Raw genomic sequence first — 26,949 nt, forward strand, 5'->3', positions numbered from 1 at the left:
TTACATTGATCTTGATCTGGAAGCTTATTTTTTTTCCGAGGATAACATACAGTAAGGTAGACGATGTATATATCACAATTATTACTTGTCTTTGTAGTGTATTGTACTACAGTATTAAATACAATATCCCTAACAAATCAACAACACAAGTGTAGTATTTATTGCAGAATATTGCAATACATTTTGGAACCTTAGTAAATGCTTTTGAATACTATAACCTTGGTATTAACAGAAAAGAGCTGCCCTACACTTCAGTTTAGTACATCCTAAAGCAGAATCCTACTTTCAATGCATTATTCACTGTAAATGTTGCAGTATATGTCAGTATTGTTCTTTGCAGGTTGCAGACAGGGAACAGTGTGAAATCAGTGGGCACCTACTGACCTTCAGTACTCCTGAGCTGTTGTGAGGGAATGCAACTGATGTACCTTTAAATTGGGGAGAAAAACTAGAAGTAAAATTATTTAAATGAAAAAGCTTTAGCCTAATAAATTACATTTAATAAAATCCACAGAGAGGGATAGTTAGGATAGAAACACATATTGACATTTCATACTTTATTTATTTTGTGTTCAACTTTTATCTTGATAGAAAAGTGCAACTTTTTATAAAGAACAGCAAACAGAATATTAAATAAAAAAATCTCATGGATAGAGACAGGTCTCGCTGGAATTGCGCTTACTAGTATTCTTCATAGCTCACAACAGTCATAAAGAATGGTTTGAATATACATGTTGCGTTTGTCACTAGCCGATTCCTCCGTTTTTCTTTTTTGAATCTCTAAGGAACTGGGTCATTCTGTAGATGTCAATCTCTGTGTCCTCTTGTTAAACCCACATCTCTTTACAAACGCAACTCCTCTTTTCATCCTGAACAAAATGACAGGATCCTGATGACATGCAGTTTGACAATTAGAAGCAGGAAACTTATTTTTTGTGTACTGCTACCATTTGAGTGTGTGAATTTGATGTGAATGCATTAGGTATTGCAGAGTATGACAATCAGATTGTTTTTTTGTGTCATTCTTTTCAACTATTCCTGTTTGTTACGTGTGTACCCTGTATATTCATTTGGTCTGTTCGGCTCCCCCGAGAGGCACAAAGCAGCTCCAGCGGAAAGATGGGAGTGAAAAGCAGAAAGAAAGGATGAGGTGTGTCAAGGAAGAGTCCCAGGCTAAGCAGGGAGAATGGATGAGATGGAGAATGTAGAACAGCGCAAGGTTGGCTGGCGAGACCTGTGGACAATGGAACAGAGGAGGATCAGCTTCCTGATCAGGTCCACATAGGATGTTCTTCCATCAGCACAGAAACTTAATGTGAGGGTAGGGGAGAACCTTGCAAGTCCTTTGTGTTCATCACCGGCTACCCTGAAGCATATTCTTCTTCTTCTTATTATTATTTATTTCTTAGCAGACGCCCTTATCCAGGGCGACTTACAATTGTTACAAGATATTATTATTTTTACATACAATTACCCATTTATACAGTTGGGTTTTTACTGGAGCAATCTAGGTAAAGTACCTTGCTCAAGGGTACAGCAGCAGTGTCCCCCACCTGGGATTGAACCCACGACCCTCCGGTCAAGAGTCCAGAGCCCTAACCACTACTCCACACTGAGCCAGGGTCGCTTCACTTGGCATCATGACCAGGTGCTGTGATGCTTGGCATTAGCACTGGAAGAACTGTGTAATAAGATCAACAGCTCACCACCAATATCAGCGACAGCTGCACACAGAACAACATTCCTCACCCGGGAGAGCCACCAACAAGAAAGGTTATTAGAACTAAGATTTGCCAGGGACCATTAGAGGCCACTAGAGATTGAAGATTGCAAGCTGATGTTGGCCAGCACCTTATTTTCCCACCCGAGATTGCTACAACTACCCTTCAACCTGACACTGTCCTGTGATCTGCATCAGCACGCCTGGGGCTATACTTATCAATCGTGCGTATTTCATTCTAAAGTGTACGCACAGTCTAACAGAAAGTAAGAGATTTATCAACATACAACTTTGTGTGGAAATGTTTGTAGACTCACACTCTGGACCATACGTACGATCGTTTCCTTGTGTTAGAATGATGGTTCTGCAAGAAAAAATCTAACCCCTATTAATCAGGATAAAGATACACCATCACTGCACAGTGAAAAACAATTGCGTGTATAGCTGAAATTTAACGTGTACATATAATTATTATACACACAGTGGTATCAATACTGATTATCACCATCATGAGTATTACAAACCAAATAGAAAACAATGTTGTTGTTAGTCCTTTCTGTTGTGCATTGTGAATTGCAAAATAATATAGTAAACAGAAACAGACATGCAGCCTATTAACACAAACAGTTTCACTATAAAGTCTCAGAATAATTGTAAACCACTTGAAAATGGCAGATCTTGCCCTTTTGGAAGACCTTGCTAACGCCACCTTTTGTCAACAGAGTGTTTAGGGAGCCTTATAACTACTGTGCACAAAGTACACTCTTTGCAAGAGACCGCTTTCGCAAGGAAGTCCTATTGGAATTGTGTGATATGTTGGAACCAAGGCTACACAGACCAACCAAGCGCACTCATCCCATTCCAGCACATATACAAGTCCTGTCTACTCTTGGCTTTTTGGCCACTGGTACCTTTCAAAGGGAGATCGGAGACATAAGTGGCATTCCACAAGCCTCTTTTAGTGCACTGATGCCAGTGGTTTTGGACTCCATCATTGCCCTTTGTCCTCAGTACATTCAGCTTCCTTATACTGAAGGACAGCAGATTCAAATAAAAAGGGATTTTCATTTAATTGCTGGGTACCCCAATACTGTTGGTGCTATAGACTGCACCCAAATAACAATTAAAGCACTAAGTTTATAAATTTGAAGCCCTGGAACTCTAACATCAGACAGTATAAACTCAGGTCTAAGGTAAATGCTTTGTGACCATGGTCTGAAATCCTCAATTTCTAAAAAAAATAATAATAATAATAATAATATATATTTTTTTATTTAAATATTTTTTCTTTATTATAACCAACAATGACGAAGTGGATTTAAATCTGCTAAAACTGACATCCGCAGGAAGATAAAATACCATTCTTTTTTGTTACAAATTAATCTTGAAAGGATGTTTTGTATGTACACAGTATTTTGTATTTGCCTAGAAATTACTAGACATAAATAAGCATGGCAAAAATGGTGAAATGTGCTAAACTAGGTGTGTCTCGTCAGACGTCACTGAGCTTCTGCTCCGCAGATCAGAGTGACTGTTCCATCCAGTAAGTCCTCCATGCTGACAGCGACGATCTCCGATCCGGACGCATTGTTCTGGGAATCTGCCAGGGCAACATACACTTGTGATCTGCCGAGCTGAGACTCTTCCAGGGCAATCAACTCCTCGGACACCTCCGTCTGTTCAGATGCCTGGATAACCTTAAAAGTATTTATCAAAGGGAGTAAAGAATAAGCGCACATAGCCCCTTCGTTCACAGTAAAGATATACAACAAGCATCTTACACATCTGTTTTAAATGCTACTTCAATTAGTGATAATAATTAGTGCTGGGGTGACACATTTATATTCAAATATTCTTTCATTTTGAATTAACTGGAAAATAGTTTTTCAGTAAAAACAATTCTCTGGGAGTATTTTATTATTTTTTAAATGGCCTATTAAGGAGAGAAACATTCCACTGTACAGTAGAATGCTACTTATTTCAGATGTAATTTATGACTTGGTTTCCTTTGCATGATATCTGTTAGATAGTCATTTATAAATTCTGTAATTTGAACAAATAGGAACATGAACATGTGTGGTGTTTGTTGAAATACAGTAATTAAATATACCCAGCACTAATATTAATAATCTTCCAAAAAGTATGAGAACCTGTATAATAAATACTTGTTATATAATCAAAAAATATTTACAGTTATATACAAAACAAACTTCTTACACATATCAGTTAACAATGCAGAGTTAATCATTTCTGAAAGTAGACTAACTATTTCTTTCTAAGTTTTATAGTTGTTTTTTTTCTTTCAAATAAAAATGTGCTAATAACAATCTCTGAGAATCTGGCCTTATGTCACGCAGTAAAGATAAGTGAAGCCAGTCCATCACAAACACGCCCCCATGCTGTGTTGAGTAATACTTTTCTACGAGGCGTTACCATCTGTGCTGCAGTGGCTGGAGTCTGGGCCGGTCCTGCCCCCGGGTGCTGGGTTTGGAAGTGCTGTTCCAGGGCCTGCTGGGAGGGGAGGAGCAGATCACAGTGGCCACACCGGAAGGCTTCCCCGTCGTGGCTGAAGTGCTCTGTGCCGACGTGGTTCTGCAGTGCACCTGGGTAACGGAAGGAGGCCGGACAGGAGAGGGATTTAAACAGCTGGGCGAGTTCAGAACCTACAGGTGCAAACTCACTGCACAGTCAGGACCTTATTATTTACAGGTAGATTGTCTACGGATAACCATTTTTAACATACTTTAAAAATATTTCCACTATTACTACCTACAGTGTATTACGTAAGCAATAACCCACGACAGGGGGTAAGACATATCTTAGTGTTTGACTATAAAAGAAATATACAAATGTTGAATATCTATTTGGCCCCAAGTCCTTAACTGCCACTATGTTGACCCACACACGCTTTGATTTTCAGGAGGGGATTCACCTCTAGCCGGTCAGGTGATCTTGGTCAGCCAATCACGGTGTTCAATTTATCCAAGCCATTTTATAACATGCTGTAATGTACCTGTATGTCTCTCAGTGCTGCTTTAGTGAGACATTGCAAAGCTGATGCATTGCTGAAAAACAAAGCTGCTTTCCAGTGTGCTAAAGAACAGGCGTTTTCTGTCTCGGGCATTAGGTTTGAAATTATTACATTACAGAATGGAAAAACTGCATACGACACTTTAAAAGGTAAGCGCTCCTAAATAAAGTTTATTTCCACAAGTTGATTTTTTATTGAATTATTTTCTGACGGGTCTTATATTCAAGCAATTATGTTAAAGAGTAAACAGTAAATATTGTGTTTTATTCCCTTTTCTAGTGATATAGTTTGCTGCTTTCCTGCAGCACAATCAGGAGCTGAACTTCCATGAGCTGTTTTTTTACATTCTCTACTCTCTATAACAATGTTGTGCTCCATACTGGTTTACAGTATTTATTTGTCCTTTTTGGGACGTTTTATTTATTGTTACATGTTAAAAATATTAGCTTTTAAGGGTGTTTCTACTTCTTATAAAATCTTATCCGAATACAAAAATGTTTTCAATTACATTTTAGTTTTGCTCGGCTGAGCTAAAAACAGAGCGTCCGCACCCCTTGCTGCTGCGTGTAGTAGCAAGAGGGTGTCTGTTTAGTTCAGAGCGAGCTTGTCCATCTCCAGCTAAATCTAGCAGAGCTGATGTAAACAAACTGGTAAGCCAACTGGACTGCCTGCCAGGGAATGTTACAGTAAAATAATAAAGGTAAACAACAATATAAAATTATACCTGAAAACAAAATTTGGCAAAATAGTGTTATGTTTTTTAAAGTATAGGTACAGTTCTAAACCTAAAGTCTGGGTACAGTTCAATTTAAAATGTGAGGGTCCGAGGATGTAAACATGTTATACCATGAACCCTGCTGCAGTTCTAATAAAACACATGTCTCCTGATGAATACTGATTATCAATCTGGCTCACCTGTGTGTTTGGTTGTGGTGTGCTTCTTCAGTAGCCCCAAAGTAGAGAAGACCTCTTTACAGCTCTGGCACTCATAAAGCTCTGCATCTATAAAACAAACAGGTCTGATAAATGAAACTCATAAAACATCAACCTTAAAGCCTGATCATAAGGTGTGTTCCCAACTCCCCTTAAAATATTACCACTTACTTGATAATAAACACTGAAAAGAGTCAAGATTTCATATTCTTGACATGCCCCCTCACTTAAAGCACCAGAGCTAACTAAATTCCAGTAAATCTTATCTTATATGGATTACCATCACTTTGAAAATCTCACATTGTTTTGTCATTTTTTATCACAATTTGGAATAGCCAATTATTTTTAGGCTCAGCTGACTCAGGAGCGGCGAAGATGAACACAGGCTGTCCTCCGAAGCGTGTGCCATCAGCCGACCGCTTCTTTTTCACACTGCAGGCCCACAGTGCAGCCACCGCAGAGCTACAGCGTCGGAGGACAACGCAGCTTACATGCAAGCCTGCAGGCGCCCAGCCAGACCACAGGGGTCACTGGTGCACAGTGAGCTGAGGACACCCTGGCCGACCTAAGCCCCCCCCACCTTACCCCCAGGCGGCGCTTGGCCAATTGTGCGCCGCCCCCTAGGAGCTCCCGTCCACGGTCAGCAGCGGAATAGCTTGGACTCGAACCGGCAACGTCCAGGCTATAAAGTGCATCCTGCTCTCCACGCGAAGCGCCTTTACAGGATGCGCCACTCGGGAGCCCCCAATTTTCATTTCTGTACTTATTTGTGGCAGCTTTAATTCACTTTCATTGAGAATATACAGATTCACCAAGTACACTGCCATAGATGAAAAAAGAACACATTGCTACTTCCTGGTACCTAATCACTTCCTGTGCTGTAGGTCACGTGGTCCGTTTTGTAGCTAAACATTACAGTGAAATTTACCTTAAGTAGGGAAGAAGTCTAGCACAGAGTCGTATTTGAAATGTGTACTGTATACTGAATTATAAAAAGTAATGTATTACTTCACTCAACTGAATAAGAAATAGGTCCCTACTGTATGGTGGAAAATAGGGTCCTTAGTTTTTACCTGCATGATCTGCTTTCATGTGTCTTTTGAGAGATGTTATGTTGGGAAATGATTTGTCACAAGAGGAGCACGGGAAAGAAGCAAACTTTGAAGAGCGATGATTCTGGGCAGCAAATATATCAGGATGATGGGTGCGGTTGTGATACCACAGTCCTGAGAGTTGCTGTAAAAAGATTCATCACACAGTTAAAAAGTAATCTAATAATGATGCACAAAATTATTCTTCCGATGTAACTCTACTTATGTTGAAATTATATATTTCACAAACTCTGTATTTAAGTGAGTTCCATAATGAATAATTCTTAAACATTCTAGAGGAACTTTTACAGTTTCAAAAATTCTAACTAGACATCTAAAATAATTTCCATATAAAAAACTGGTGTCAAACCTACTGAACCAAGCGCACTAAAAACTGACCCTGATAAAAACATCGGCACGCAGTGGCCAGTGGCATCTATTTTTATATTTCTAAATTTAGCATGTTTGAGTGCTTTATAGTTATGGATGAAAGACTGAACACTGCTTGGACAGCTCCTTACTTTGGTATTGCCCCATGGTGTGCCCAGGGGTTCTACATAACATATCCAAACTTCGTTGTGTTATTATTCTGTGCTGTTAAATTAATCCTACAATAGAGAATGGGATCACAGTGAGTAAATGAGAATAAACCCCTTGGATGAATCTGACCTGATATGCTTTGTTGCAGATCTCACATTTGAAAGGCTTCCCTCCCACGTGGGTGACCATGTGTCTCTCCAGCACAGAAGAGGCGCTGAAGACTTTGGAGCAGGTCTCACAGGGGTAGTACTCCCGAGGATGGACCACCTGGATGTGCTTCTTGTGTTCATCCAGGGTGGGGAAACTCATCCGGCACTTCTGGCAGTCATAGGGGTCCTCGATATCTGAGCACAAACAGACAACACACTCACAGTCACAGGGGTCCTCAATATGAGCACAAACAGACAACACGCTCACAGTCACAGGGGTCCTCGATACGAGCACAAACAGACAACACGCTCACAGTCACAGGGGTTCTCGATACGAGCACAAACAGACAACAGGCTCAGTCACAGGGGTCCTCGATATGAGCACAAACAGACAACACGCTCAGAGTCACAGGGGTCCTCGATATGAGCACAAACAGACAACACGCTCACAGTCACAGGGGTCCTCGATATGAGCACAAACAGACAACACGCTCACAGTCACAGGGGTCCTCAATATGAGCACAAACAGACAACATGCTCACAGTCACAGGGGTCCTCAATATCTGTAATCTTAATTAATCATTAATTAACAAGAACTTCACTTATTTATAAACCTATATATGGTAAGAAACTAGAGCTGGATCTACAAGTCATTTGTTGCACAGCCAAGCTGCAATCACTGCTACCGGATTGCATGTAGTGGCTAGCTGTAATATGTAATATTTGAAAAGCTGACAACTATACAAGAAATGGAAATTAGTAACACTGATCGCAAGAAGAACAAGTTCCTTGAGCTGACTGTTTGCAACTCTACTTTACCCACCAAGGATGCAACTTGCAGGGGGATTGCAGTACACATTTTAATATTTCATTGAACTGACCCCTATGTCAGGCATTGACAGATAAACAGAAGGCATGAACCCCGAGCTGTTGAATTGCGCACTCACTATGGAAGGTGTGCAGATGGACAGACAGGCCGTTGGCTTGGCTGAACCCTTTCCCACACTCCCTGCACACGTACGGCTTGTCTCCCGTGTGCGTCCTCACGTGGCGGGTGAGCTCGATGGACTGGGCAAACACATTGTCACAGTACTGGCAGGCATACATCTTACCTAGGAGAAAACACACAAGAGCACAGGATCCTGAACTCACCAGAAAGAAACGAAAGTGCACTTCAAGAACGGCTGCAAATAAAATATGTATTTATGAATTTTAGTGAAGAATTAAGCATACTGTAAAAGAGCTTTAATGATTATGGACAAGGCAGGAATGTATTCAACATATTTGTATGAATCTTAATGTGATTTAAAATATGATATTAAAAATATATTAAGTCATGTCATATATTAAACCTTGAACACTAGTTCCAAAATGTGTTGGACAGTTTTTAGTGTTACTGTATGTAGCAGGCACACAAATGATTTGACAGGCAAGCCATTAGCCTCCCATTTATTCTTCTGCTAGGTTAGATGCGCCCTCGTCACATAACAGTCACTTTGCAGATGTGCTAAACCATGTACTAGACCTTCAGAACTGGTTGCTTTATTTTCTGAAAAATTACTCGACTCTCTACCATTTGGTTACCAAGTAATCAAGTTTGAAAAGCTAAATAAAAATAGTAAATGCTTAGAATAGGGGCCTGTATTCCAACATAGGCATCTCCAATCCCCTCATGGAAAAGAAAAGGGCAGCACCTTCAGAGTGCTTTTTCTTGGTGTGGTAAGCGAGCGCCGCAGCCTGTGTGAACATCATGTCACAGTGCTTGCAGAAGAAGGGCCTCTCTCCAGTATGCAGTCTCTTGTGGTTCTTCAGGGTGGAGTTGGCAGCAAACTTCGCCCCACATTGATCACAGGAATAGGGCTTCTCATCAAAGTGGTCTGCGCGCTTGTGGTAAAGCATGCCTGCAGAACAAGGCAAGTCTACATGTAAATTGTTTTATTGTAATGAATTGGCATCTCAACCCACTGAACTGAATGGAAATGCAAGGGCTGGACGTGAACTGTGATCCATACGATTCAAAGACAAACACCTTACCGTTCAACTAAAGAGCAAACTCTGCAGTCGAGGGGCAAGTACGTGGTTTATGCTAATGTCAGTGTTATTAACTCATCAGCCACTAGGAGAAGATTCATTACAATATGTTCAATTGACAATTAAGTGTAATTTGTACCTGTGTTGCACACAACCTTTTAGCTTAGAGAAGGAAAACCTCCACACTTTACAGCCAAAAAGTAAGTCATATTTTACTAAATCAAACAGGAAACTTAGGACCTTAGGGATTCTTTATTTTTAGTTGTTTTACACAGAGGGTTTCAAACGGTGATAAATCACTCCTCTGAGTAAAAAAAAGACAATGTAATTTGAAGCTATATTTACTCTTTAAGGAAAAAATGTAAAGGTTTAAAGAACATCAAGCTTGAGGCAAAACTTTCTGAATAGACCCCAATGGGGCGTAGCGCTGTGTTTAACGTGTTACAGAACACCCTGCAGCGCTTCCAAGACATGCATTACATTAAGCTGTGACCCTTTCATCCGTATCACAGCGTTATATTTTTAAACACACATCATGGGTCATAATCATCTGGGGAATACATTTCCCAAAATTCACTGAGGAGCGTTCACCAGGTCTCCAGTTCCCACAATCAGCTGCAGCGAACTGGATACACTGCGATGTTTAGAAAAAAATATAAGTCTTCTTCCTGGAGTAAAAGTTGAAAAACAAATTCCCTAGCTGACTTACCTATAATGTGTGAATAAAAATATCAAAATAAAAATCGAGAGCATGTTGAGAAATACATATATTACTGTGATATGGCCAACATAAGATAAAGTAACATGAAACCTCAGAATTCTGATGAAGCTTTTTTGGAAGTTATGGCTGCAACTAAAAACCGTAGGTAAGGACACCCCGGTCTTGCATTTCACTCACTGTAAACCTGGCCAGATCATTAATAAGAATCTTCATTTCTCTTTACCTGACTGATGTGCAAAGCTTTTGCCGCAGATGTCACAGGTCACAGCCCCCTGCTTCCGCTTCTTCCTGGGAGCGTCTCCGTGGGACTGCGAGGTGTGGAGCTGCAGGGCTCTTAAAGAGGCCACGGTCTCCCCGCACTCCGGGCACTCCACCGGAGCCTGCGAGGACAGGCGGCAGCGCTTCAGATGCACCTCCATCCTGCACTTGAACTCAAAGCTCTTGTCACACCACTTGCAGGTGAAGCTTTGCTTGCTGCTCCTCTTCTGCGTCTCCTCCTTCACCTCGGAGGGGCTGCTCTCCTCATCCAGCATCACCTCCATCTCCGCACCGCTCACCTGGCGCTTCTTTAGCTTCCCTTTGGCATATTCTTCAGTTTCTGTTTCTAGTTAGAAAACAAATTAGAAAACGTAACTGGGTAACTACAGAAAATGGGAGTGATGCCTAACAATATGTCACAGGTGCAACCTTACACCTGGCATTCTTCAACTGCTTTGGAATGGAAATGAAACAGAACTTTGATGACTGGTGCATCAAATTGTTTGTCTAAAAGCTGACAAGAGAAGGGATTAAATTGGGGATGGCCAAAAAAACACTGGCCATTATTTTCTTTTGTGGCAAAGAAGATCTCTCGATAAACTCTCCACCAGCCTCTTACAGAGAATGGCATGCAGAAGTAACTCATTGAGATGGAACGGCACATAGTATTAGCAATACATCTGAGCATGTTTTTAAAACATTATTATGGGAAACATCATTAATCTTATTAACTGTCAATTCAGGACAGGTGTCTCAGGTTATAAGAGTGACAAGAATATCTATTAAAAACAAAACATATTTACAGCTACAGACAAGTGTAGTGGCACCCTACACTTAATATAAGAGAATTCCAGAAAACATGTTTAACACAAGCATTCCAACATCCGTTGAAGAACGTTTTAAAGCCAAAATCCACAACCCGAGCAATAATCAAGAAGTTCCATGAACAAATTAAACTAAAACGCTTGTAGGAAACGGACAATTCGGATACAACAGGTAGGAGAATCATCAGAGCAGCTACAAAAAAAATCCAAGACTAACAGCCAAGGACTCAAAGAAAGTTTTAGAAGCATCATGCATAATAGTGCATCAAACTGTAGAAAGGCACTGTCACAAAGACGGCCGGAGTGGGTGGCGTCAGACCAGATGCAGGAAATAAACAGACAGAGATTTGGGGTTTGGTGAAGCTGAGCGAATGCTTTCGCTCAGCATTTAATAAACAGAACAGAAAATAAAAGGTTTGAAACAACAAAAACACAGGACACGGCACTTGAGGCCAAAATAAATAGACAAACAAAACAAACTAAACAGTGCACAGACAGACGAACACAACACGGTGAGCAGATTTTACTACTACTTCTTATTATTCTTTTTCCTATAATTTACCTCCGCTCCAATCCCGTTCTCCACTCACCGAACACCTAACCCCGACTGAAAGAAATGTGCGTCTATATATACTATTGTGCTGGGATTCAATTACTAATTAATTATTCACTTGAATCCCAGCACGTGAATTAATTCTGTGCAACACCGTGCTCACATATTACATTTAACCAGCACGTGAAGTGATTTGTGCCCTCCTCGTGCCTAAATACAAATCTACCTTTTTAAATCACACGTGAAACACAGACCCGTTTATATCCCGTGTACCAATCTATACACCAACATTAACACACGCACGCAACATACAACACATAATAAGCACACAGGGGCGGGGCACATTGCCACAGGCACCTGAACACAAAAGAGCTGTGTGACCTCGCTGCAAACCACTTTCAAAGAAAATTCATAAAACAAACCATCTAAAATGTGCCAATAAATGTGAACAGGAATCTGAAAATTCTTCAAAATTCTCTGATTCACTGAGACTAAAATATAACTTTTCCCCCAAAATGGACCACAGTATGTTTGGAGAAAAAAAAAAGGAAAATCATCAATGAAAAAAAAATTTCAACAACACTTTCGTGGACCTATTGTGAGGATCACTTTCAAACACTAACGGGGGTGCTAATGATGTTTCCTACATGTTCGATCGCATTGTATTTTCATGTTTGCAGCCTGAACACTTGCAGCGTTCCAGTGTGGATACATTTTTGATACAGATGTTTCTGTAACATGCATTCTTTTTCACTGACACTGATGACTCGCAGGAGACAAGCTGCAGTACAGCAGAATCGCTATGTGATCAGAGTTATAATGCTAATCAGATTACTGATTGACAGTCCATGCATACCTCATTGTTTTTCTGCCCAGCTGTGAATCAGCTGCATGGCCAAGGCGCTCACTACAGTAACAACTTCCTTTACTGCCTGCAGACCTTCTGTATTCAACACCAGCAAGCTAAAGGAATTCACAAATACTCCAGTTCAAAGCCACACAATTCCCATTTGGAATGGAGATGTCACACTCATTTTCTTGTTGGCAAACAAAACCACCTCCCATTTCTTCCAGTCTTGTATTATACACCAGCGTGTCATTATCACTGGGCAGCCCAGTCCTTAATGATCTTGTTCAGTCAGTTATAATGATATAAAAAAGGAGAAGAGCAGCCTATACGATCAGTATGTATAACTATTCAGGGACCGGGATGAACCAATAAGGGGATGTCATGAGCATGCTACTGCACTTTGTTGCAATAATCAAGGCTTTGCGTGTTTCTTTCAGACAAAGGTCAAATAAAGGGACGATCCCTGGAAATCTTATTCCTAGCTGTGTAGCAGCACAATAGAACTGCAAGCTTATAAGAAACTTTGAAAGCTTCCACATTTTCAACTCAATACCTGTCCTAATGAAATTAAAGAAAGTGTTGAAGTCTTATCAGGGAATGGCACTGAAGACCAGCTTCTCTTATATTAAAGAGAATCTCCAGAGGGCACCCAGGGCATAATGGACATCCTCTCTATAAATTTCTGCAACAATTCTACTACAGAACTAGAACATGATTAATGTAACTTCTTATCTCCTTTAACAAACTGTTCAATCGCCCTTTTCCAAGAATAGCACACGGCAGACCCCCTGGACAGCTTTCCAAATGTTTTTTCACTGCTGTTAAGACTAGCCAGAATTGTAGCGAGAGTCTCCGGCTGCTCCTGAGGTTTGTCCCAATAGGGCACCTATTGTACCGACAACCTTTTCAAACACATTTTCTTTTTATTGACATGCAGCAAACACCTGTGCTTTTGTTAAGGATCAGTGGAGTTGCACACTCTTCTTGAAGAAATCTACTAGCACTGCATACAAAATTGTGTTTGCACATCCATTGGCTACATGGGTCTAAATGTGCAGTTTTGATAGAAACACGTTATAGTAAACATTTTATTTAAAACATAACATATGGTACTACAATAGTTTAATCTGTTTGCAAGCCATGCTTTCAGTTAGTGTTGCACTTCCTTGGTTACTTCGTCTGGAGGGTGAAATTGTCCCCACCCCTTCAACGGCTTCTTTCCTGTCATTAACCAACAAGATGCTTCTGCTATTGAATGACATGCTTTCAGCCAGTAACTTGCTTTGGCTGAGAAAACAGTCCTGAGGTGAAAGGACCAAAGAAGTGCAACAGATTTTACTACTACTTCTTATTATTCTTTTTCCTATAATTTACCTCCGCTCCAATCCCGTTCTCCACTCACCGAACACCTAACCCCGACTGAAAGAAATGTGCGTCTATATATACTATTGTGCTGGGATTCAATTACTAATTAATTATTCACTTGAATCCCAGCACGTGAATTAATTCTGTGCAACACCGTGCTCACATATTACATTTAACCAGCACGTGAAGTGATTTGTGCCCTCCTCGTGCCTAAATACAAATCTACCTTTTTAAATCACACGTGAAACACAGACCCGTTTATATCCCGTGTACCAATCTATACACCAACATTAACACACGCACGCAACATACAACACATAATAAGCACACAGGGGCGGGGCACATTGCCACAGGCACCTGAACACAAAAGAGCTGTGTGACCTCGCTGCAAACCACTTTCAAAGAAAATTCATAAAACAAACCATCCAACAGATTACCAGAGAGTAAGGCATGGGTTCTTTAACCCAATGTAGTACCAAATGTTATGTTTTGAAATGAAAATACTGGTTTGCTAGAACATGCATTTCTTTCACCTTTGAGACCTATATAGCCAACAGAAGTGCAAAACATGTAAGATTTCTGAGATTACTGTGTCAGCTACGATCACTAACAGGAACTGTTAATTTATCCAGGAGAGGAATCTGTACGGTCTTCATGTACTGCACTGCAGACTCTCTGTCCCAAACAGTCATTCCCTTGACTTTAGTCTCCTACCTGCTCGCTCCAACTCTTCAATCAGTGGCATGAGATTGGGAAAGGACTCTCTGACGATGCACAGCAGCTTGCAGAACGGAAGAGCAGAAATTGATTTTTCTTCAAGTATTTTACTTAAAAGATTTGTTACTGACTCCCTTGGACCTTCCTTCTTGCAACAGTTTCTAATAATCTGTGAAACAAAACAGGATAGCATTGAAAGAAATTTGATTTAAAAAATACATGATACTACAAGTTATAAGCAAGATTTGGGAATATAATAATTTATAAATAACCATCTGCATATGACCTTCAAAGTACATCATTAAGACATTATAACATGAATGACCCTGTTCAATAACGTACTGTAACAAGATGTGAATCATAGCTAGCCTTCATTAGTACAACCAATTACACATTAGAAACCATGCACAAGCAAGCAGGTAACCCTGGTTAGATTCTAGAACCTCAAGGATTTTCAGGATGATGAGCGGATCTAAAGATGACATGGATGCATGGGTCTTTATTTTACCTCAATGGCTTCCCCCGTTGGACACTCCACTCCCTGCGCTACACAGGCTAATAACGCACCAAGGTCATCAATCGTCTCTGTGACCAACTCCTTATGCCTGAATAAAATATCCAATGCTCTGCTTTCCTTGTCAAAGACTAGAAAAAGAAAAAAAAACTAATATAGATTTCACATTTAGAAAACACTTGTGTTCAATTTGTCTGCCCAATTTACATCTACAGTGAATTCAATTACTGTATATTGCCAGATATCTGTACTGCACTTCCATCTGGTGGGCATTTATATTAAACGTTTTACCCTACCGAGACCACTTGCTTACTAAACAATGGCAACATACCTTAAGAAACAAGACGTCCTGCAGTACTGGCCTAATTGTTATCCATTTACAAGCAATGCAGTGGTGACTGCCAGAACTGGTCTAACATGTATTGCAGAACACCCTGTAGTGTTTGACAACAGACATGTGTTTCTTGTATCCCAGCACTATATTTTCAGCATAATTATTATATATTATGTATATTATATTCTAAGGTCTTTAATTATTGTGATGGTCATCATAGATCTGTCTGATGACCATCACAGTGTACACATTACAAGGTGTTCTGTAACCAATTTTGTGGGTAGGATAGAATTGACGGACGGTGACTTACTTCAATGTCATTTTTAGCTTTACAAGAAAGGCATGGAACAAGTTCTGAAATATACATAAACATTTTGAAATGTAACTAAAAAAGATGTTAACCCCTTAAAGTGTTACTGAACACCTTGTAAAGTTGACAAGAAACGCATTATATTACCTTAGATATAGCCAATGTTGGCCGTATCGCAGTGCTATATTTAATCACATTTATGACATTTTTAATTACACATTATGGGTCATAAATCAACTGGGCAATACATTTCTCAACATTTACTAGGGAGAGTTCACCAGAAGAGAGAGATTTTTTCTTCCTAACATGGCAGCTCATCCAGATGACTCTCCCCCCTGTAACAATGCTGGTTTCTTGTTCCCACAATGCAACTCATTTTAACCAAAGCCCCAGCATTGTTGCAGGAGGAAGCATGAACTGGATACACTGCCATGACAGGAAGAAAAAAATCTCTCTCTCCTGGCGAATGTCCCAAAAAAAAAGTAATTCACCAATTTATTTACCTATGATGTCTAAACTATCGGGAATATTGAAAAAAATAAATCTGCAATATGGACAGCATAGGATACAGCAAAGACAACACTTAAATGGAACACTTAAACGTGCCTATTCTGGACAAAAACGTTTAAGAAATACTTCCATTTTGAAACCACACCTGATTGGATGAGCTTATCCGCGTCTGGGTCCCTCCTGATCTCCTCTATCAGTAAAGCTAGAAGTGGAATCCCTCCCTGTGCTCGGAGCAGCATCCTCCACACGGACAGGGTCTGTATGCTGCGCTCCTCCAGAACCACAGAGATCAACCGGCCAAAGCTGCCAGGGTCCTTATCCTCCTCCAGCATCCTCGTCACAAACTAATAAAACACAGGAACAAGGGAATATGTGGGAATCCCTGCCCTATACACTATCTTAGTTCAAAGAGGAAGTCATTCAAATGAGCCAGGTTTGTTTTTTTCTTTTACTATTTTAAGGTATTTGCAATCATTCAGAGTAGTTCTGGGCTCCTCTGATACTGAGATTGTTTCTTTAAATCTTGCTTTACCTGGCTATGTGCTTGTCTGAAGAATCCAAACTGCCAGGCACCGAACATTCATTCATTCAAATCATGTGGCACCATGCCTTTTCACCTCTGCCAGCCCCACCTACTCTCTGTCTATATACAAGTGGAGTAGGTGTGGCTTGCAAAGTTTGAAAGGTCACATGATTTGAATGGGATGAAGAAGCTTTTTTAGTCCCAGCACTTCGGATTCTCCAGACAAGCTCATCCTGAAAACACGGAGCACCTCCATGTCTGTTTGTGTTGTAATTGTTCATGTTAAATCATTGTTTTCTTTTGTATACAATGCTAGGTGGAAGAGGGTTTTAAACCCCCTTTTCCAGGGGGCAATGCTAGAGTTGAAACACGTTTCCCTTTTTCATTAGCATTGCTGCAACAATGAAACGATATACTTTGCTTCCCAAACAAGAGGAATACAATGAACAAGACTATTCTCTTTACAAAAACAAGAGTAGATGGCAGGACAGGTGTGAGGAGAGGAATGAAAGCAGCACACCTCTCTTTCCTCTGTAGGGATATCTCCAGCTGCTGCTAGGCTGTCAGTAAGAGGCTGGGGCTCACTCAGTATCTCACTGAGGTTTTCATGGTATCTCCTCAAGAGCTCTGCTCCATATTCCTCTAGGCTCTTCTCTTCTGTGGGTTAAGCGTTCTTTAGTTTAAATATGTCTGAAATACCTGCAATTCTTCAGAGAGGTGCATCACTTGTATATTACAGCATACAGATTGCTTTAACAACAAGTCGTATGTCAGAGACAAACAACCCCTGCCACAGATGCATACACAAAATCAGAATCAGAATTATGAAAAAGTAAATCACCATGATCTACATCCACTGTTGCACACACAGACAGACCAAAAGATGCCTTCATGTACCCCAGGATATTGCATTGCAGTTTCACCCATTTCAGATTGAAAAGCCACAGTGTATAGTCAACAAGCTCAGGTGTGTCTTATTAAACTCATAGTAGAACCAGAAATGGATCAAACTGCTATGCAATGGGCCTTACTTCTATCCCTAAACCCCCAAATTATGATACTCAATAACAAAGGAATATCCCAACCAGGTTTCATCCCAGTTGATGTGAAAACGTGGGTGTGACACACAGACAGACAGATTAGATCCGACAGACAGATTAGATCCGACATACAGATAGATGTAGGATGAACATACAGATATCGATATCTTGCCTATTGAAACAAACCCAGCTGTTCTGACAAATCTTTGGAGAGGATTACAGCTGCTGATATACACTTATGCAGATTTCATGAAAGCAATTGGTTTGATTGAATAAAATACTGTATATAGGTATGAATAACATCATTATACATTTGGAAAGAAACACAGTACTGGGACCCAAAATTAACATTTTATACAAGAATTACCCAGTTACTGATATTCTGTTTGCTGCATAGCCTATTTGATACAAAAACATCACAAATGATTACTGTTATTAATTGTACTTTTGTTTTGTTTAAATGCACATTTCTATTTCCTGCCTATAGGTGGTAGCGTAGAATCAATTTGACTGCAAACCAGTACAAATCAGCAGTAGCTTACAGGCTACATTTTATGAACTCAGTTTGATTCAATTTCCTTGTGGTATTTTTAATTGTATCGTTGAATGCTGCCAATAACAAAATACAACTAGCTTTTATTAGAAAATGACGAGACTGTTAAAGTGATAACCTTCTTTCTGGTAAATGTTGTTCTTATACAGGTTTCCCATAGTAAAAGCATAGCAAAGGGTAATAAAGCACAGTGAAAGTATAGGTAAGCATTGTAAAACCTAGACAGATATGGTAAAGTATATAAACAAATAAAAAACATTATAAACTATAGTATAAGCCTATGACAAGCAAAGGGAAAACTGCAAAATGACGAATGTGCTGTGGTAAACCTCTATTGGGTGTAGACAAGGAGGTGTGTACTGTAAGAATGAGATTCCGAGAGTTGAGAGTAAGATCGAATGTGACAAAGATTTAAAGGTAAATATGTCCTATCTGTACTTAGTATTGTATGTCCTGTAGCCTAACTCTAACCTGTTCCCCCGTGCTGTGCCCACTCTGCTTCAAGTAAAGCAATGAATCACATACCTGTTCCCCCACGCTGTGCCCCCTCTGCTTCAAGTAAAGCAATGCATCACATACCTGTTCCCCCACGCTGTGCCCACTCTGCTTCAAGTAAAGCAATGCATCACATACCTGTTCCCCTGCGCTGTGCCCACTCTGCTTCAAGTAAAGCAATGCATCACATACCTGTTCCCCCACGCTGTGCCCACTCTGCTTCAAGTAAAGCAATGCATCACATACCTGATCCCCCGCGCTGTGCCCACTCTCCGCGCTGTGCCCACTCTGCTTCAAGTAAAGCAATGCATCACATACCTGTTCCCCCGCGCTGTGCCCACTCTGCTTCAAGTAAAGCAATGCATCACATACCTGTTCCCCCACGCTGTGCCCACTCTGCTTCAAGTAAAGCAATGCATCACATACCTGTTCCCCTGCGCTGTGCCCACTCTCCGCGCTGTGCCCACTCTGCTTCAAGTAAAGCAATGCATCACATACCTGTTCCCCTGCGCTGTGCCCACTCTCCGCGCTGTGCCCACTCTGCTTCCAAGTAAAGCAATGCATCACATACCTGTTCCCCCGCGCTGTGCCCACTCTCCGCGCTGTGCCCACTCTCCGCACTGTGCCCACTCTGCTTCAAGTAAAGCAATGCATCACATACCTGTTCCCCCGCGCTGTGCCCTCTGCTTCAAGTAAAGCAATGCATCACATACCTGTTCCCCCGCGCTGTGCCCTCTGCTTCAAGTAAAGCAATGCATCACATACCTGTTCCCCCGCGCTGTGTCCACTCTGCTTCAAGTCTCTCCAACAGCAGCTGCAGGTTGGGGAAGGCCTCTTTAACTGCGTGGAGCAGTTTCAACAGGCTGGTCTGATCTATACTCTTCTCTGTCGTCACCTTGTTCAAAAGATTTGCAATGGCTTCCTTGGGGGACACTCCTTTACAGCACTCAAGAACAGTCTAAAGAAAAATTAAATAAAAACGGATTTTCCTCTCTGGGTTTTAGGATTTAGAAATGGTGCTTCCAAACTTTAAAACACTCAATTGACATATAGCCATTGGGGACCCCTGAACTAGGAGGCTTTGGCATAATTCCTCTGGAACCCTGCAACTCTTTAGGTGTAGCAATGTACCTGTTATACATGATTGTGTAAAGTCAATGCACTTGCTGATTAGTACACAACCCTCAGGGTATAGCTTTCATATACTTCTAGGTAGCTAGGTCTGTGTCCAGATTAAAAGTTACATTGCTGCTAAATGTGTGGAGTAGTGGTTAGGGCTCTGGACTCTTGACCGGAGGGTCGTGGGTTCAATCCCAGGTGGGGGACTGGTGCTGTATCCTTGAGCAAGGTACTTTACCTAGATTGCTCTAGTAAAAACCCAACTGTATAAATGGGTGATTGTATGTAAAAAATCATGTGTAAAAAAAATAATGTAATTGTATGTAAAAATAATGTGATATCTTGTAACAATTGTAAGTCGCCCTGGATAAGGGCATCTGCTGAGAAATAAATAATAATAATAATAATAAATGGAAACTTTAGCTCAAGCAGTAAGCAGCAGTCATTTCCATAGCCTCATGAATTTAGAAAAACCAGGCATCCCCAGGGCATAATGCAAGAGTACATTTTGATATTTCTCCAGTACCTCCTTCTCCAGTTCTGTTAGAAATCCTTCCGTTGCCATTTCCAAGCACTCAGTGATGGGGCTCAGCTCAGTCACACTGTCCCCCAGCTCATCGACATGAGCAAGAAGCAAGTCAAAGAACCTTCTCTCCTCTGGAGCAGCACCTGCTGAGCCCACACACACAAACTCAGCATTTCTGCTGCTCTGAACAAATGGAAAGCCCTAGATCACCCACTGCCCCACATATCCTCATGTAAACATTTACTGTAGAGCATTGCATCACACATTTAAAGATGAATGCATTAAATAACTTCATCTAACCAATTCATATGAGCTGCAATTACTGCTTGTAAAAAATTTGAGCGAGTGGTTTTATAGAAAGCTAAGGCAACAAGAATGTCAGTGACATTCATCTTCTTCTAAGCCAGTACTGTACATTCTAAATTAGAGCCAAATCCAGCTTCCAGCTATCAGTAATAGGAAACAGAAGTATATTCAAGTACTGTATGTCCTTGTGCTAAAGTATAACCAGTGGTCTTACATAATCAAGGGCAGTGGAAGAAAATAAAACAAAAATGTTTCTGTTGAGTTCACCTAATAAAAGATCTCATGCCCTCAGTCAGCCACTGTAAGCTCCACTTCTAGTATCCAGTTTGCAAAACTGTTCTGTTCATATTTTAATGAGGTCACTCCCCTTAATTCAAAACACAGCACTGGCAATAGCATGTTTTGTTAAACCAAACTGAAACACAGTTTGCCCCCTATTAAAGGTTTTAAAGTAACTATGCGCCTCTCTTGCAAAAAGCAGAAACTGTGTCATCAACATCATTCCGATCTCCTACCTATCTGTGCGGCACAGCTGTCTTCTCTTAGACTTCTAGTCTGAAGCACACTGTTTAGCTCTGGGTAGGAATCTCTTAAGAGGTCTAGTACTGATAACAGGGTATCCACAGGGAGACTCTTCTCATCAGTGACTTTGCTGAGTAATCTGTCAAAAATGTTCGGACAAACTTGATCTTCTTTACAGCAATCTAAAATAATCTGTACAGGAAAATAAAATGTAAAAAGCAGTGAGAGGGAGACATTGCAAAATATCAGTTGATTCTTACATTTCATGCGATAGTCTTACTGGACAAAGCATTGCGTACGGTTTAAAAAAGCTGTTCAAAGACTTACACTTTTGTTGTAATAAATTTAAACTAGAAAAGCATTACTGGTTGCATAATCTAAGGGGTACCTCAAATCATATTCAAAAGTTTGTAAATTTGAAGCAAGATGGAAATGTGAATATTAACCGAACACCCACAAGTTGAAAATAATGTGGCAGTGGAAAGGGTAACGTCAACTGGACACCACCTGCAATGGAACTTTATTGAGAGAATTACAGAATGCATTTTGTAGAGATAATGTATTTAACACTGTCTGTTGGATCACACCTAAGAGTTTCCTTAACATAGACAATTTGAAATCGCAATCTGAAATGATTTACTAAAACATACAAGCTCCTGCCACAGGGATGCTTGTTCATTCAGCAACTATAGACTTGCATTGTTCTTACCTGTTTCTCTGAGCTTGAAAGTGACTCGCAGGTCTCAACTAAATGAATGAGTGGCTGTGCATCTTTAATCGTTTCAGCAATTCGACTTCTGCTCTGCACCAAAACCTCCAGGTCATCCTCAGACCCGTCTGTGAAAATAACCAACACAAGCATTCTTTATACAACGTGTTCAGAAATATGGAGGAATTCTTTAAGAGGAAGGCACGGAAAGACCTGTTCATTGAAGATATTCTTTATGGCAGCACAACATCTCTCCCTTATAATTTCCATTTATTCTGCTTTCTGTTAAGCTAAAGAGTGAAGATTGTATCCTAAACAATTCATTATTATCTTTTAGACTTTTATTAGCATTAATCTTGGAATGCCTTGCCTATGGTAACATAAGGTACTCCAACATTCGTGCTTATGAGCTGTATGATAAAGTTCTCCTGCCTAAAATTGAAAAATTGAAATTATTTTTGAATTAATCAATTAAAGTGATTGTAGCAAACAAAATAGATCCATTAATATTCCCCGTCATGTACATAAACTCACTATATAGGTCTCAAATGTGCAGTTTTGAAAGAAACACATGTTTTAAAAATCTGTTTGCAGACACTGCTTTTAGATTGTCTTGCACTTCCTAGGTCATTTCACCTGGAGAGACAAATTGTCCCCACCCCTTCAGGTTCTTCTTTCCTGCCAGTAATCAACCAGCTGCTTCCACTATAGACTGATATTCTTTCTTCTTGTAAGATGCTTTGACCCAGAAGACACTGCTGTGGTGAAAGACAAGGCAAGAAAGCTGAGGACTTTCTTTCACCTGGTGTAGTACCGGGTATCCTTTGTTAACATGAAAATACACATGTTTGTTATAGCATGTACATCTCTTTCAAAAACTGCACATCTGAGACTGTGTATTGAAAAAAGTGCACAAGGAGGACAATTTACAAAACACTTCTGTTAGCAACAACCACTTAAATTGACAGTTTTGAAAATATGCATTGATTAATTCCAAAGTCAAATAATCCTGAAGAGCTGCAGCTCAAACCAATTCAACGAAAAATAATAACAGTGATACCAGATAATGCTAATCGACATCTCTTCCGAGGTGGAGAATCTTGATGGCTGCCTTCTGAAGGGTCCTGAATGCCACTCTCCTCGGTCAGACCGTCTTTCACTTCTGCAGAGAATATAGGCTTTGTAGACCTTTCCAGATCCCCGATTTCACTCAGCTGCTGATGAACTTCTTCCAAAAGGGGTGCGTCTTCCTGCGCTTCTTTGAAGTTCAAAGTGGTGGAGAGCTCAGGGGCATCATTCTCTGACTCGTGCGTGGTTACTGCAGCAAGTACCATAGCCTGGTTGTCCCTGGTATGATCTGGAGCAGGTTCTGCGCAGCTAGCATCTCTGCTGGGCTCTGCTTGTTCACACGTGGATCTTTTTAATAAACTGTTTAGGATATTCTTGCAGCTCACCGCCACATCGAACATTTGCAGGCTGTCTGCGATGGAGATGACTTTGGTAAAGTTGTGTTTGCCAGGGGGCAGCTTGCCTGTGTAGATCATCTCCAGCAGGTTAGCAAACTCATCTGAGGTGGCAACAGAAGGGTCTATGGAAATCGTCTCCGAGTTCTCAAGCAGCGATTTGAAGAGTAAGCTGGAGGCAGCCAGGACTAGCTTGTGGGCTCTGTAGGGGGTGACTCCTAGGAGAATGGTGCAGTCACAGAACTGGCCTTCCTTCCTTAAAGTGTAAAGCTGCTGCATCAGCTGCCTGCTGTAGTTGGGAAGCTCCATGAGTTCCTATAAGAAAAACATACCATTTGGTACAAAGACATGAAACAATAATAACAGTGAAAAGGAGGCTAGGAGTGAATGAAAGGTGAAGATTGGTGTAGTTGCCGTGTTCACCATTTACAGTGTGACTGATGGACGGAAGGACATGATCAGTGCAAATGTTTCAGAACAAAAACATAACATTAGCAGTTTCTTTACTACGCTGCACTGGAGCATGTATCCTGTGGGATCCATTATTTATAAGTGTTGTGCAAAATGTTCCTTCACTTATGTATACACCTGCTGTTTACTTTTCTATTATGCAAATTATCAAAGATTAATTTTAAATGTCACATATAGGCAGACAGCCTCAATATACCCCCATATTCAGATAGCATCAGTAGCAAGTTTAATCACAATTGGAAATGTGGTTCTCTAAATATAAATATGTAGGTGTGATATACAACCAGTCCAACTGTCAGACAGGCAACTCCCATACCCACCCACCCCTATTATGATTCCCTAAATAACCTTCATTATCAATTTCAAACACCTATAGACAGATAGACAGACTGTACATGCAGATCCTGAAAGTGTGTAGCGAGGCACTTCCACAGTACGCACTCCCGATTTCACCCTGTACCAGCGATGAGTGATAAGCACAGCTGTTGATGTCAAAGTATTGTATTATTATTATTTTTTTTTTTAATCTTTATTAGCAATATCGTCTCTCACAAGAATGTCATGAAAGTAATTCCAATCTAATTTTCCTTTAACAATATTTGGAAATCGGAATTCACGATACACTCTCTATACGGCAAAAACATGCGACCATCAGTGAAGCAAAACATTTCTGTTTTTTAAAATGAAAATGTAAAATCAAGTAATGTGGAGGGGAAAGTTGATCTCAACATTGCCTGTGTTGTTATGAAGGTCAATTTTGATTATGAATACACACTGTTGTGACAACTATATTGACCGTGTTACCTCAGGTAATCAACATTAACTGTGACAATTTGTTCATGAACGATATTTTTATTTATAAAAATACAAACGTCTTTTTATAGGTGCAAAACTGCAAACAAAAATACACGACGAACATAGCGTATACTGAAGCAACAGCTGAAGTAGCTGTGCCTGTCTGTGAATCAAAAACTTATGGAATGCTTAAGAATTAACACGGACTCAATTAAACCACAGATAACTCTTCTTGTGCATAGGTAACAGAAAGTTGGAAGTGTTGTGTTTAAACCTGGGTGACTAACATAACAATGCATAGACTATACACCCATAATTGCTACTGGTGGATTACATTGTTCTCTAGGAAAATAATAAGACGAAATGCAAATATTGTTGTCAAAAGCATAACGCATATTTTAATAATCATATGCGCTATGATTACGACCGCAATGGAAAATAGAAAGATGTTGTATTTTCCACTGCACAAATCTAAACTACACAAAGCCCATCTCAAAAAAACGACTGCTGTGATAAATCAAAAAGTACAAGTCCCCGCGGCATACCCTAATTAATATCGGTTCTTTACCTGGCTCTCTCATTCAAATAATCCAGCTCTTTATTTAAACTCAGTCCACGAACAAATTTCAACAGGAACAATAAAGATATTTTTCAAAATGCAACTTTAGCAAACGCAACAAACATCCGCCATCTTGAACTCTGCGACGCACAGCCACCCTCCATCCCGTGACACGGGAGCCTCAAAGACATCATCACGGGGCAATAGAACCGCCCTCGTCACATGATGAAGGAGCGCGTAGTGTTGCTTGTGTGTTTTGTGTGATTACTGCTCGAGACATGTCGTGATAATATTTTGAGTAAGTAAGTCGTCTTTTCTGTAGGAAGCTTGCTGAAGTTGTCAGCCGTTGAACGCGTTTCTACAGCACTAGTAGTACACATTAACCATCATTATTGACGGGATAAGTGAACTCCTGTAAATCACTGAGCGCTTTGAACCGCTGGTTAACAAAAATATTCACTGATCCCAATCACATGCTCGTTAGTGCCATCTAATGGTAGATCTGCTCACGCCAATGTCATTAAAGTCAAGGCAAGGAAGTAATAAATGTAAAATTGATATGCCTATAAATTATAAAAACAGTGTTTTTTTGTTTCTTTCGTTTCAATTCACATTCAGACAATAACAGCATCATTGCAAGTGTTCTCTGCTCGTGTCATAGCGCATCACTGGGCTTTGTTTTCACCTTCATCCATCACATCACACACCTGAGGTGCTTTCAACTAGGCGAACTTTCGCAAAAAACTGTGTTAGCTTTGAACAGGGCTAGTTGACCCGTTTCATCATAACAATACTAATAATACTAATACTACGACTACTATCGCTAATAATAATAATAATAATAATAATAATAATAATAATAATAATAATAATAATAATAATAATAATAATAAATGCATACATATTTTATCAATGTTATCGAAATATACCAATATTTTATAAATAAGTTACATTATAATATTAAACATACCTGAAGTAACTCTTTCATCATCTTTTTTTGTCATAAACAAACCTGACTTATCCAGCAATTTTCTTGGATCTGTCGCGCAATCCTACTGCCTTGTGTATTTGTATTATTTCAGGGTAGTTCATTTATATTTCCGTTGCAAAATACTTGTTATTGACGTTGCTAGGATTGTGATTGCTACTACAAGGTAGTGTTTTATGTTTATTTTAAAGCAAGTGTTTTGTTATTGTTTTGCAGCATGGATGGGGTTAAAATCCCCCATCCAGCTAAAACTCGTGCGTAACGTGGCCGTCTCCCAAATTAGTTAAGTAATTACCATTTGGGAGATGGCCACATATATATAAAAGCAAAGCAGCCAGTCATAGAGATTGGTTGAGAGTTGAGAAGAGGAACATGGGAGGAATATAGAGAACTAAAATGAAGAAATAACAATTGCTGCGCATACTGGAG

General features: G+C 40.2%; 1 protein-coding gene across 3 annotated transcripts; it reads right to left on the minus strand.

Moving 5' to 3' along the window:
- Positions 1–1,995: 1,995 nt before the first annotated feature.
- LOC117431916 (zinc finger and BTB domain-containing protein 40-like) lies at positions 1,996–25,749 on the minus strand. Of its 3 annotated transcripts, none has more exons than XM_034053178.3 (18): positions 25,542–25,746; positions 23,305–24,022; positions 22,245–22,372; positions 21,529–21,727; positions 20,708–20,853; positions 19,828–20,020; positions 17,495–17,631; positions 16,597–16,795; positions 15,292–15,428; positions 14,781–14,952; positions 10,440–10,820; positions 9,159–9,365; positions 8,412–8,576; positions 7,445–7,659; positions 6,758–6,920; positions 5,667–5,753; positions 4,154–4,323; positions 1,996–3,417 (listed from the first exon to the last, which is right to left on the minus strand). In XM_034053178.3, the coding sequence occupies exons 2-18, from the start codon at positions 24,014–24,016 to the stop codon at positions 3,220–3,222; spliced, it is 3,609 nt and encodes a 1,202-aa protein (XP_033909069.3). In that variant the 5' UTR covers positions 24,017–24,022; positions 25,542–25,746; the 3' UTR covers positions 1,996–3,219. The 3 variants fall into 3 exon arrangements, 2 of the variants coding, with proteins under 2 accessions (XP_033909069.3, XP_033909070.3); XM_034053179.3 differs by having other exon boundaries at positions 20,708–20,850; positions 25,542–25,745; XR_004548736.3 differs by lacking the exons at positions 1,996–3,417; positions 4,154–4,323 and having other exon boundaries at positions 7,471–7,659; positions 25,542–25,749.
- Between the last annotated feature and the right edge of the window lie 1,200 nt (positions 25,750–26,949).

The sequence above is a fragment of the Acipenser ruthenus genome, chromosome 27 (assembly GCF_902713425.1).
Source record: "Acipenser ruthenus chromosome 27, fAciRut3.2 maternal haplotype, whole genome shotgun sequence".
Classification (NCBI taxonomy): Eukaryota; Metazoa; Chordata; class Actinopteri; order Acipenseriformes; family Acipenseridae; genus Acipenser; species Acipenser ruthenus.